The following is a 13,170-nucleotide window of genomic DNA, read 5'->3' as shown; positions in this document are numbered from 1 at the left end:
ATTTTCACAATGTTGATTCTTCCAATCCAAGAACATGGTATATGTCTCCAACTGTTTGTATCATCTTTAATTTCTTTCATCAGTGTCTTATAGTTTTCTACATACAGGTCTTTTTTCTCCTTCGGTAGGTTTACTCCTAGGTATTTTATTCTTTTAGTAGCAACGGTAAATGGGAGTGTTTCCTTAATTTCTCTTTCAGATTTTTCATCATTAGTGTATAGGAATGCAAGAGATTTCTGTGCATTAATTTTGTATTCTGCTACTTTACCAAATTCATTGATTAGCTCTAGTAGTTTTCTGGTAGCAGCGTTAGGATTCTCTATGTATAGTATCATGTCATCTGCAAACAGTGACAGCTTTGCTTCTTCTTTTCTGATTTGGATTCCTTTTATTTCTTTTACTTCTCTGATTGCTGTGGCTAAAATTTCCAAAACTATGTTGAATAATAGTGGTGAGAGTGGACAACCTTGTCTTGTTCGGCTCCTGATCTTAGTGGAAATGGTTTCAGTTTTTCACCATTGAGAATGATGCTGGCTGTGGGTTTGTCATATATGGCCTTTATTATGTTGAGGTAGGTTCCCTCTATGCCTACTTTCTGGAGGGTTTTTTATCATGAATGGGTGTTGAATTTTGTCGAAAGCTTTTTTGCATCTATTGAGATGATCATATGGTTTTTCTCCTTCAATTTTTTAGTATGGTGTACCACATTGACTGATTTGCATAAATTGAAGAATCCTTGCATTCCTGGGATAAACCCCACTTGATCATGGTGTATGATACTTTTAATGTGCTGTTGGATTCTGTTTGCTAGTATTTTGTTGAGGATTTTTGCATCTATGTTCATCAGTGATATTGGTCTGTAGTTTTCTTTCTTTGTGACATCTTTGCCTGGTTTCGGTATCAGGGTGATGGTGGCCTCCTAGAATGAGTTTGGGAGTGTTCCTCCCTCTGCTATATTTTAGAAGAGTTTGAGAAGGATAGGTGTTAGCTCTTCTCTAAATGTTTGACAGAACTTGCCTGTGAAGCCATCTGGTCCTGGGCTTTTGTTTGTTGGAAGATTTTTAATCACAGTCTCAATTTCAGTGTTTGTGATTGGTCTGTTTATATTTTCTATTTCTTCCTGGTTCAGTCTCAGAAGGTTGTGCTTTTCTAAGAATTTGTCCATTTCTTCCAGGTTGTCCATTTTTTTGGCATATAGTTGCTTGTAGTAATCTCTCATGAGCCTTTGTATTTCTGCAGTGTCAGTTGTTCCTTCTCCTTTTTCATTTCTAATTCTGTTGATTTGAGTCTTCTCCCTTTTTTCTTGATGAGTCTGGCTAACAGTTTATCAATTTTGTTTACCTTCTCAAAGAACCAGCTTTTAGTTTTATGGATCTTTGCTATTGTTTCGCTCATTTTTTTTTCATTTATTTCTGAGCTGATCTTTATGATTTCTTTCCTTCTGCTAACTTTGGGGGGTTTTTGTTCTTCTTTCTCTAATTGCTTTAGGTGTAAGGTTAGGTTGTTTATTTGAGATGTTTCTTGTTTCTTGAGGTAGGATTGTATTGCTATAAACTTCCCACTTAGAACTGCTTTTGTTGCATCCCATAGGTTTTGGGTCGTCGTGTTTTCATTGTCATTTGTTTCTAGGTATTTTTTGATTTCCTCTTTGATTTCTTCAGTGATCTCTTGGTTATTTAGTAGTGTATTGTTTACTCTCCATGTGTTTGTAGTTTTTACAGATTCTTTCCTGTAATTGATATCTAGTCTCATAGTGTTGTGGTCAGAAAAGATACTTGATACGATTTCAATTTTCTTAAATTTACCAAGGCTTGATTTGTGACCCAAGATATGATCTATCCTGGAGAACGTTCCATGAGCACTTGAGAAGAAAGTGTATTCTGTTGTTTTTGGTTGGAATGTCCTACAAATATTAATTAAGTGCATCTTGTTTAATGTATCATTTAAAGCTTGTGTTTCCTTATTTAGTTTCATTTTGGATGATCTGTCCATTGGTGAAAGTGAGGTGCTAAAGTCCCCTACTATGACTGTGTTACTGTTGATTTCCCCTTTTATGGCTGTTAGCATTTACCTTGTGTATGTGCTCCTATGTTGGGTGCATAAAGAGTTCCAACTGTTATACCTTCTTCTGGATTGATCCCTTGATCATTATGTAGTGTCCTTCTTTGTCTCTTGTAACAGTCTTTATTTTAAAGTCTATTTTGTGTGATATGAGAATTGCTACTCTAGCTTTCTTTTGATTTCCATTTGCATGGAATATCTTTATCCATCCCCTCCCTTTCGGTCTGTATGTGTCCCTAGGTCTGAAGTGGGTCTCTTGTAGACAGCACATATACGGGTCTTGTTTTTGTATCCATTCAGCCAGTCTATGTCTTTTGGTGGGATCATTTAATCCATTTACATTTAAGGTAGTTATCGATACGTATGTTCCAATTACCATTTTCTTAATTGTTTTGGGTGTGTTACTGTAGGTCTTTTCCTTCTCTTGTGTTTCCTGCATTGAGAAGTTCCTTTAGCATTTGTTGTAAAGCTGGTTTGGTGGTGCTGAATTCTCTTAGCTTTTGCTTGTCTGTATAGATTTTAATTTCTCCGTCAAATATGAATGAGATCCTTGCTGGGTAGAGTAATTTTGGTTGTAGGTTTTTCCCTTTTATCACTTTAAGTATGTCCTGCCACTCCCTTCTGGCTTGCAGAGTTTCTGCTGAAAGATCAGCTGTTAACCTTATGGGGATTCCCTTGTGTTATTTGTTGTTTTTCCGTTGCTGCTTTTAATATTTTTTCTTTGTATTTAATTTTTGATAGTTTGATTAATGTGTGCCTTGGCGTGTTTCTCCTTGCATTTATCCTGTATGGGACTCTGTGCTTCCTGGACTTGATTAACTATTTCCTTTCCCATATTAGGGAAGTTTTCAACTATAATCTCTTCAAATATTTTCTCAGTCCCTTTCTTTTTCTCTTCTTCTTCTGGGACCCCTATAATTTGAATGTTGGTGTGTTTAATGTTGTCCCAGAGGTCTCTGAGACTGTCCTCAGTTCTTTTCATCCTTTTTTTTAAATTCTGCTCTGCAGTAGTTATTTCCACTATTTTATCTGCCAGGTCACTTATCTGTTCTTCTGACTCAGTTATTCTGCTATTGATCCCTTCTAGAGAATTTTTAATTTCATTTTTTGTGTTGTTCATCATTGTTTGTTTGCTCTTTAGTTCTTCTAGGTCCTTGTTAAACGTTTCTTGTATTTTCTCTATTCTATTTCCAAGATTTTGAATCATCTTTACTGTCATTATTCTGAATTCTTTCTCAGGTAGACTGCCTATTTCCTCTTTATTTGTTGGATCTGGTGGGTTTTTACCTTGCTCCTTCATCTGCTGTGTTTTTTTCTGTCTTCTCATTTTGCTTAACTTACTGTGTTTGGGGTCTCCTTTTCGCAGGCTGCAGGTTTGTAGTTCCCATTGTTTTCGGTGTCTGCCCCCAGTGGCTAAGGTTGGTTCAGTGGGTTGTGTAGGCTTCCTGGCAGAGGGGACTGGTGTGTGTGTTCTGGTGGATGAGGCTGGATCCTGTCTTTCTGGTGGGCAGGACCACATCCAGTGATGTGTTTTGGGGTGTCTGTGACCTTATTATGATTTTAGGCAGCCTCTCTGCTAATGGGTGGGGTTGTGGTCCTGTCTTGCTAGTTGTTTGGCATAGGGTGTCCAGCACTGTAGCTTGCTGGTCATTGAGCTGGGTGTTAGTATTGAGCTGGGTGTTAGTATTGAGTTGGAGATTTCTGGGAGAGCTTTCGCTGTTTGATATTATGTGGAGCCGGGAGGTCTCTGGTGGACCAATGTCCTGAACTCGGCTCTCCCGCCTCAGAAGCACAGGCCTGACACCTGGCTGGAGCACCAAGACCCTGTCAGCCACACGGCTCAGAAGAAAAAGTAGAAAAAAAGAAGGGAAGAAAGAAAATAAAATAAAGTTATTAAAATAAAAAAAAATTATTAGAAATTAAAAAAAGTAAAAAGAAAAAAAAGAAAAAAAAGGAAAGAAAGAAGAGAGCAACCAAACCAAAAAACAAAGCCACCAATGACAACGAGCGCTAAAAACTATACTAAAACAAACAAACAAACAAAGAAAACAGACAGAAATCTAGGACAAATGGTAAAAGCAAAGCTATAAAGACAAAATCACAGAAAGAGGCATACACATACACACTCACAAAAAGAGAAAAAGGTAAAAAAATATATATATATCTATATATTAAAAGAAAAAAGGAAGAGAGCAACAAAATCAATAAAACAAATCTACCAATGATAATAAACTCTAAATATTAAACTAAGATAAGCATAAAACCAAAAACAAATTAGACGCAGAAAGCAAACCCCAAGTCTACAATTGCTCCCAAAGTCCACCGCCTCAATTTTGGGATGATTTGTTCTGTTCAGGTATTCCAGAGATGCAGGGTACACCAAGTTGATTGTGGAGATTTAATCTGCTGCTCCTGAGGCTGCTGGGAGAAATTCCCCTTTCTCTTCTTTGTTCGCACAGCTCCTGGGGTTCAGCTTTGGATTTTGCTGCACCTCTGTGTGTAGGTCGCCTAGGGCATATGTTCCCCACTCAGACAAGATGGGGTTAAAGTAGCAGTTGATTAGGGGGCTCTGGCTCACTCAGGCTGGGGGGAGGGAGAGGTTTGGAATTTGGGGTGAGCCTGCAGTGGCAGAGGCCAGCGTGACATTGCAACAGCCTGAGGCGTGCTGTGTGTTCTCCTGGGGAAGTTGTCCCTGGATCTCAGGACCCTGGCATTGGCGGCTGCACAGGCTCCCGGGAGGGGAGGTGTGGATAGTGACCTGTGCTTGCACACAGGCTTCTTGGGGCTGCAGCAGCAGCCTTAGCATTTCATGCCCATCTCTGGCGTCCACACTGATAGCTACGGCTCGCACCCATCTCTGGAGCTCGTTTAGGCAGTGCTCTGAGTCCCCTCTCCTCACGTACCCCAAAACAATGGTCTCTTGCCTCTTAGGCAGTTCCAGACTTTTTCCCGGACTCCCTCCTGGCTAGCTGTGGCACACTAGCCCCCTTCAGGCTGTGTTCATGCAGCCAACCCCAGTCCTCTCCCTGGGATCTGACCTCCGAAGCCCAAGCCTCAGCTCCCAGTCCCCACCCGTCCCGGTGGGTGAGCAGACAAGCCTCTCGGGCTGGTGAGTGCTGGTCGGCACTGATCCTCTGTGTGGCAATCTCTCTGCTTTGCCCTCTGCACCCCTGTTGCTGCGTTCTCCTCTGTGGCTCCAAAGCTTCCCCCTGCCACCCCCCGTCTCAGCCAGTGAAGGGGCTTCCTAGTGTGTCGGAACTTTTCCTCCTTCACAGCTCCCTCCCAGGGATGCAGGTCCCATCCCTATTCTTTTGTCTCTGTTTTTTCTTTTTTCTTTTGCCCTACCCAGGTACGTGGGGAGTTTCTTGCCTTTTGGGAAGTCTGAGGTCTTCTGCCAGTGTTCAGTAGGTGTTCTGTAGGAGTAGTTCCACATGTAGATGTATTTCTGATGTATTTGTGGGGAGGAAGGTGATCTCCACATCTTACTCCTCCGCCATCTTGAAGGTCTCTCTGTACTTTAACTCTTGATGCCACCTTTCCCACTGCCTGGGATGGTCCAAACTCGGATGACTTATCACTACCTGACCATTTATTTTTCGTTTTATTTATTCCCACTCTAGAATGTATACTCCATGAAAGCAAGGACTTCATCTCTTGTTCATAACATGCTCTTCCAATGCCTAAAATAGTACCTGGCACAGAGTAACAATTTAATATATATGTTGAATAAATGAAGAAATAATCTGAAAAACTGGAGACATAAATGATCCAAATGGAAACTGGCTTCCAGGACATGGCACCCTGGCTTCCCTCCTACCTCAGGGGTCTCTCCTTTCCAGTCTTCTTTGCTGGTCCCTCCTGATCTCTTCATCCCTAAACAGTGGAGTTCCTCAGGGCATCAGTAACTAAAATACTGAATTCCAGAGGAGTAAATGTTTTGGGGAGGCAGGGAGGTGAGGTCAGCTTTAGACTCTCTTCATAAGGAACAAAGTTGATTTATAAACTAGTGGTCAGATTATCTGTATGATAGTAGATCAAGTTAACAAGCTGCCCTCTGTGCCACAGGATTAATATCTTACACTTACTAGATAACTGAATTATGTCAAAACTGCCTCTGAATGTGGTTCTACTTCAAGAGACAAAATAAGCCTTAAATGTAAACTGACTTGTAATATTGGAGTTAGAGTAAATTAGCTTCAGGGAAGTAGAAACAAACAAAAATTAAGAACAAAAGAAAGAAAAGTTTTCATTTCATACTTTGAAATACATTATGAGTTATGCTTTAGTAAGTTGTACTCCAAAGAATTCTTAACATCGCAGCAAAAAATGTATTCTCTTACCTTCTGCATAGACTTCATCATGATCCTCTATTTGCTCAGGTGTTTCCAAATCTACAATTTGGCCCCAAAGCCTTCTGGATAAATCTGAATTTCCAGCAGAAAATGCTTTTGAAACTGCAAATTCTGAAGCTTTCTCCACTCTCTTTAAAAGAAAAAAGAAAAAATCCACTAAGATGACAGCTTTCTTCAGGGTTAAAGAATTTCTCTCCTATTTAAGAATCTGATTTTCTACCAACTACCACGATACTTTCATTTTTCCATTTTTAAAGGAACTCTGAGGTTTAAACATCCACCCTAGATAATTTCATTCATTAAACATGCGATTAATTACAGTATTTTACCAAGTTTTAACAGGTGTTCACAATGTTTATATTTGAACAAAAGGTAATTTAAGCTTTAGATAACTTTTGTTTAGAGCATTAGTAACGGGATCCTGACACCTGGATATTTTATTTTAAAAAATATATAATATTTTATTAGCTTCCATGCTACTAGGACTTGCATATGAATAGGAACCAGAGGCAGGTAGCTACACTTCCTCAAATTACTACCTCTGAAAGGAACTTCCCATCATATATTAGGCAAACTGTAAGTTCAAAAAAAGTGGGATAAACAGAGTCATTGAACTGCAGCAATCAGGAATATTTTAACTCAACAGAGAGAATCTAGTAAACGCATGGCCAAATTCACAGGAACGGGGAAGGGATTAGCAGAGGCGGACAAACTCTTGCACGGTACAAAAAGTGTATTTTACAATTAACCCCCGACTGCCCCCCCTCGCCCCACAAGCCGGCTTTTCTCCACGCCTGTTGTGTTCCCAGCCTTCCAACTCAGGTAGTGACAACTCTATTCTTTCAGTTCATCAGGACAAAAATCTTGGAGGCCTTCTTGAATCCACTCTCTGTTATCCCACACATAATCTGTCAGGAAATCTGTTGACTCTGATTTCAAGATATATCCAGAAGCTGACCCCTTCTTGTTACCTCCAGTGCTCTCACCCTGGTCCAAGGCACCACCATTTCCTGACACGTTTTCTGGAATAGTCTCCCACCACAGCAGCCAGAGAAACCCTTTTAAAATGAAAGCCGTCTCATGCTAACTACACTCCAAACCCTTCAATGGTTCCCTAGCTCACTCAGAACAGAAGTCGAAGTCCTCATGACGTGCTCCGTGGTCCTGCAACATCAGGCCCTTGGTGAGCGCTCTAAGCTCACCCGCTGCACCTCCCACCGCTCACTCTACCTCAGCCACTCTGACTTCCTTCCTCATTCCTCCTTAAATGTGCCCAGCGCATTCCCACCTCAGGCCTCTGTGCTTTCTTCCCCTCTGACTGCTCTCCTCCAGAAGGCCGTACTACTCTTTCCCTCCCCTCCTCAAGTCTTTATTCAAATGTCACCTTCGTAGCAAGGCCCGCTCTGACTACCCCTTAAAGAATCGTAACCACCCTCCTCCTGGCTCTCCCTGTTCCCCTCGGCAGTTCTGACTTTCTCTATAGCACTTATGACCTTATAACATATTTTATCGTTTATCATCTCCCCTAAGTTGAACATAAGCCAGGATTTTTGTCTTTTTCATGCGTGAAACCCCTAGCACCTAGAACAGTGCTTGGTACCTAACAGATGCCCCATCAATGTTTGTTAAAGAATGAATATGTTAAAGAGTTATTCAAAAAAGCCACACTTTCCCGTAGTTTATATTGTTGTCTGACCTATTTTGAAAACAATTTTTCCTCTTGCCCTTCGTGGAAAGACCGGTAGTACAACTGTCAAAACCTGCCATGGGCTTTACCTTTTAAACTCTCAAGGGTTTCGTATACTAAGTTTGAATTAGACAGAAGCAGAGGAATAAAGTTGAAAAGGTAAGGGTAACTTGGAAAAGATGTAGAAAATAGAACATATGGGAAAAGATATGAATCAGAAGAAAAATGATCTAATCAGGGTTAGAGTCAAGAAAGTATCATTTACTCTTTATGAGGTCACTCTGGAGAGATCTGTTTCCCACATTATCTTTCCATATATGTCCCCTTCTTCCATTTTGAGTGAGTGGTCCACTCAAGTGGATTTGGAAATCTTAGTTCTAGAGGTTGTAACAGTTTAGGGTACACCCAGAGTTGGGATATATTAGGGAGCAAAATCAGACAAGAAGACAGAGGAGTGAACAGAGAGGTATTAAGAGAAGCAAGAGGAAACAGTGTCACGAAAAGATAATGGAGGAGAGAATTTCTAGAATAAAAAAGTGATAACTGTATCAAACAGACCTTAAAAAGTTTGAGGACAAAGAACGGACCACTGGATTTAGTCAGGAAGTCATTTATGACAACTTTCTGTGGAGTGGTAAGCAGTAGAAACTGAAGGAAAATAATTTTGGACACAAGAGGGTAATAAAAACACAAAGGCAAGGAGTCCAGGCTATACACCCAAAGATACTGGAAAAGAAAAAGAAATAGTATGGCAATCAGAATGGACTGCAGGGTGAAATGAGAACTTCTTGATTTTCTGCAAGACGGGAGATTTGAGGGTATAATGGAGAAAGAGCTACTGCAGAAGTTTTAGAGGAGTGATAAAATCTAACCAAGTCAAGCTGGCTGACAATGGCATGAAAGAGGAAAATGGTGCAGACAAGTCACAGCAGAATTTTATCCTTCTATTTTACCTAAATCTTCCCCTCTGGAGGAGATGGTGACTAAATGTACAATTAAGCCCTGCAAAGGCTTGGCATTCTGACTTTCAACACTGACATGCAAGCTGAGCCTGACGGAGACTGAGAAGTGGGCTTCCTAGAGGCTAGCCTCCATGATGGTGGACCCATTTTACTGTCTTCTAAGTCAGGCCTTCTGCAGGAGCCAGGAAGCTTCCCTGGCCCCATTTATATGAGTGCCCCACGCCATGAGCTTCCACTGTATCGTTAATTCTCCCAACAATTTAAAGTAAGTTGTTTAGCCCCCCACTGGACTATAAACTCTGGGAAGGCAGAAACTGTACCTGCCCCGTGCACTGTTTTACTTCCGGTGCCCAACATAGTGGGCTAGTACTTGGCAGGAACTTAATAAATACTGGCTGGATGAAAAAATGGTTAACAGTGATTATATCTGGGCTAGGTTCCACCTGGCCTGGTGCTCATAATGCCTGTCAATTTAGATAAGTAATAGCTCTTCAAAATACTACCAGGCAGAAGGATATTTTCCCACGAAGATACTACATGATTTTGAAACATGTGGTGCACAAATGAGTATGGCAAGTTGCCAAAATGACACTCGGAGGCACGCACCGGAAGTGGTTTAATGGTACTTTCAACTTAAATGGTACTTGGACTCAAAAATATACATCTCAGGACTTCCCTGGTGGTGCAGTGGTTAAGAATCTGCCTGCCAATGCAGGGGACACGGGTTCGTGTCCTGGTCCAGGAAGATCCCACATGCTGTGGAGCAACTAAGCCCATGAGCCACAACTACTGAGCCTGAGCTCTAGAGCCCGCAAGCCACAACTACGGAGCCCACGTGTCACAACTACTGAAGCCTGCGGGCCTAGAGCCCATACTCCACACCAAGAGAAGCCACCGCAAAGAGAAGCCCGCGCACCGCAACGAAGAGTAGCCCCTGCTCGCTCCAACTAGGGAAAGCCTGCGTGCAGCAACTAAGACCCAGCCAAAAATAAATAAATTAATTAATTTAAAAAATATATATATATACGTCTCAGGCCTGGAAGAGACCAGAGGTGATCTAACCCAATCCACCTCCATCCTCCACCCCCACTAAACGCTCAAACATATTCCTCATTAGTCCTAACATTAAGTGACCATTTAGAACCCACTTGAATACCTCTAGTGATAGAAAATCCATCTGTTTATAAGAATGCCCACTCCATTTTTGGATTGCTTTAGTTATTAGAAGATTCTTGCTTGTGATGCATGCATAGCTTTTACCTCTTGTATTGGTCCCACAGGTCAATGTAACTACAGTACGTTCTTTCCAATTACCTGGGGAAAGCCACAATGTCCTCTCCTAAGGCTTCTCCTCCCCTCCTCCTTTAATCCTCTTCAGATGATCCTCATGGCATTTGAAAGGGATGTCTACCTGTTATCTTGTCATTCATGCTTTTATGAGAAGCCACAAAATCATGAAAATGTACTACAGTACAAAACTAAGGCAACATATATAGTCACATGGGAATGAAACAGCAAAATATATGCAAAATGGAGACCTATTAGTATTCCTATTCCATCTGATTATGTGTGACTGTTAATTCTCTTTCTATCTTAATTATGAAATATCCTTACCTTAATCCAGTATTCCACATTGTCAGGGTCAAACACAGGCTGTAGATAATATATACAGAATATTAGTACCCAGCAATGTATCTATCAACTTTGCCATTTTAATTTGTCTTTCTGGTTGAAGCATGTGGACAAGCGTCCTTTAGTCTTTCCCCAAAGCATTGCATTAGAAAGTTCAGCAACAAAAAAAATACAGAATGCTGGCAGAATGAAGAAAACATGAAGCCTTCTCTGGAACGACTTCTGACTGCTTTATCTTTTACCTAGGCCCATCTCCAGATTCTGATTTAATTGGTCTGGGGTAGGGCCCATGGGTCAGTATTTTTTTAAAGCTCCCCAGGGTTAAGAGCCAAGATAGAGGAATGCTACCTATAATATTCCTTATAAAAACCCAAATAAGCACTGATTAATTAGCCAGATTATTCAAGTGTCATGGAAGCAAATCTGCTTGGAGAAAGGTGTGCGCCTCTCCCCAGACCCCTCTTTTCATGAGTAACTTGTATTTACCTAGAGCAGGGACATTGTTTGGTCCAATAAGAAATGGGGGGGGGCAGAGTGAGGGATAACCAATCTTCCACTGTTTCACAGAGCAAAAATAAGGCAGAAATCACATAAATTTCTACCCAGGTCAGTCAGATATTAATCTGAAATTAGAAATCAGACCAGTAGGACACCTGCTTTCTTCACTCTCTGTTAACTCTCAGAAGTTTGCAGAATTCCCTCTAATAGCAACTTAACAAATAGAGGTATTTGCTTTGCTAATAATTCAGGTGGGTTTTTAAATAAATAAGGGAATATGTAAACAAACATGCTGACATACAGGAGGGAAAGGTATAATACTATCCTTCACTTATATAACACTTCCCCTTCAAAGCACCTTACAGATAACTAATTAATGCCGCTGTACTGCTGAATAATTTTGTCGCTGCAACAAAGAAACAGCTGATCCTATTCAAACACAACTGAACCTCAAGGAGCTCTTGTGTTTTTACCTTTCTATCCTCTAGGCAGTAACAATGAGCACTAGCAGCAAAAACTTTCCTTTTGGGGTCCCCAAAACTGTCCCCAGTTTTTACCTTTCATCAAGTTTATACCCATAACCTACTTTGGATCCAATCTATTATGGAACTGGTACAACAGGAGCAGACTCTGTTTCCAAGTCTAATGCCCCAGTTTGCACACTCCAGCATGTGGCGCAAGGTATTCACCAAGTAGAGTATGTCCAGTGCATTATTTAGCTGGTATACTTAGAATAACCTGCAAGCACAATTGCCTAGGGGCCTCAGAAACGCCACATGTCTACAGAATATTTTTTAAGGAGGTGTAACTTAAGGGTGAAAACATCTGTAAGCTGAGAAGTCCTCTATTTGGTACTCCCATTTACATTTAAAGCATTCATTTTTGTGACTGTTAAAAAAAGTAGTCTGTGGGGCTTCCCTGGTGGTGCAGTGGTTGAGAATCCGCCTGCCAGTGCAGGGGATACGGGTTCGAGCCGTGCTCTGGGAAGATCCCACATGCCGCAGAGCAGCTAAGCCCATGCGCCACAACTACTGAGCCGGCACTCTAGAGCCCGCGAGCCGCAACTACTGAAGCCCACGCGCCAAGAGCCCGTGCTCCGCAACAAGAGAAGCCACTGCAATGAGAAGCCAGCGCACTGCAACGAAGAGTAGCCCCCTCTCGCCACAACTAGAGAAAAGCCCGCGCGCAGCAACGAAGACCCAATGCAGCCAAAAATAAACAAATTAATTAATTAAAAAAAAAAAGTAGTCTGTGTAAAGCACACTCCGTGTGACTGTGACTTTGCACATGTCATTTACACGCTTCAAGTTTACAGTGGGGTTATCAGTTTTCCATGTCTTTGGATGCTAATGCATCAAAGAAGGTGGCAAATATAAAGAGGATCTATTTTTTGATTGTTTCTAGAATTTAGATTTTCAAGTGAATCAAGTATTGATATAGTCAATATCCACTTGCATTTCTGAGTTCATTTTAGATACTTTATGTAAAACTAGAAGGGGAGGAATATGAGGCCGAGGACTTAAGGTGAAGATCTTACCCCTCCAGTAAAGAAGTTTCCTATGATTTGCAAAACATTAAAAAAAAAAGAAAGAAAGAAAAGAAAAAAAAAGAAAAGAAAGAGAAATGAAACCGTGCGGGAACTTCCCTAAAACCAGGAGTGGTGGGGAGCAGGGATAGCTTTAGCGCAGTGCTGGCTCTCAGTGGGTCATGGCAGGAGCGGACCAGGTAATGATGCCCCTGGGGCAAGAGGGAGGAAGCGCAGGTGGGGCTGCGGCTGGCCTTAGGGCCGGTCCCCGCCTCCCCTCCCCTCTCCAAGAGCTCCCGATAGGAATGGATCACCTTGGTGGGACTCGGCTTCCTTGTAAACTGTTTCCATCCATTCAGCCCCGACCTCTTCCTTGAGGAGGACCTTTTCTGGGGCGCCAGAAGCATTTTCCAGGTTCAGGGCCGGACTTCGGCTAAAGCTGAAACAACCGCT

The 13,170-nt window shown here is 41.6% G+C and overlaps 1 protein-coding gene across 5 annotated transcripts in view; it reads right to left on the bottom strand.

The window, feature by feature from the left end:
* Nucleotides 1-13,167, bottom strand: part of CCDC191 (coiled-coil domain containing 191) — a 101,230-nt gene extending 88,063 nt beyond the window's left edge. For 3 of the 5 annotated variants that reach the window (XM_059921098.1, XM_059921100.1, XM_059921102.1), the window contains exons 1-3: nt 13,032-13,167; nt 10,677-10,715; nt 6,402-6,543 (exon numbers count right to left, since the gene is read on the bottom strand). In XM_059921098.1, the coding sequence (XP_059777081.1) occupies nt 6,402-6,543; nt 10,677-10,715; nt 13,032-13,124 (274 nt within the window). In that variant the 5' untranslated portion in view covers nt 13,125-13,167. The remainder of the gene's footprint in view (nt 1-6,401; nt 6,544-10,676; nt 10,716-13,031) is intronic. The other 2 variants (XM_059921099.1, XM_059921101.1) reach the window with 1 other exon arrangement.
* Between the last annotated feature and the right edge of the window lie 3 nt (nt 13,168-13,170).

The sequence above is a fragment of the Balaenoptera ricei genome, chromosome 4, assembly GCF_028023285.1.
Source record: "Balaenoptera ricei isolate mBalRic1 chromosome 4, mBalRic1.hap2, whole genome shotgun sequence".
Taxonomy (NCBI): Eukaryota; Metazoa; Chordata; class Mammalia; order Artiodactyla; family Balaenopteridae; genus Balaenoptera; species Balaenoptera ricei.
This window is presented reverse-complemented; position numbering and strand designations above follow the sequence as displayed.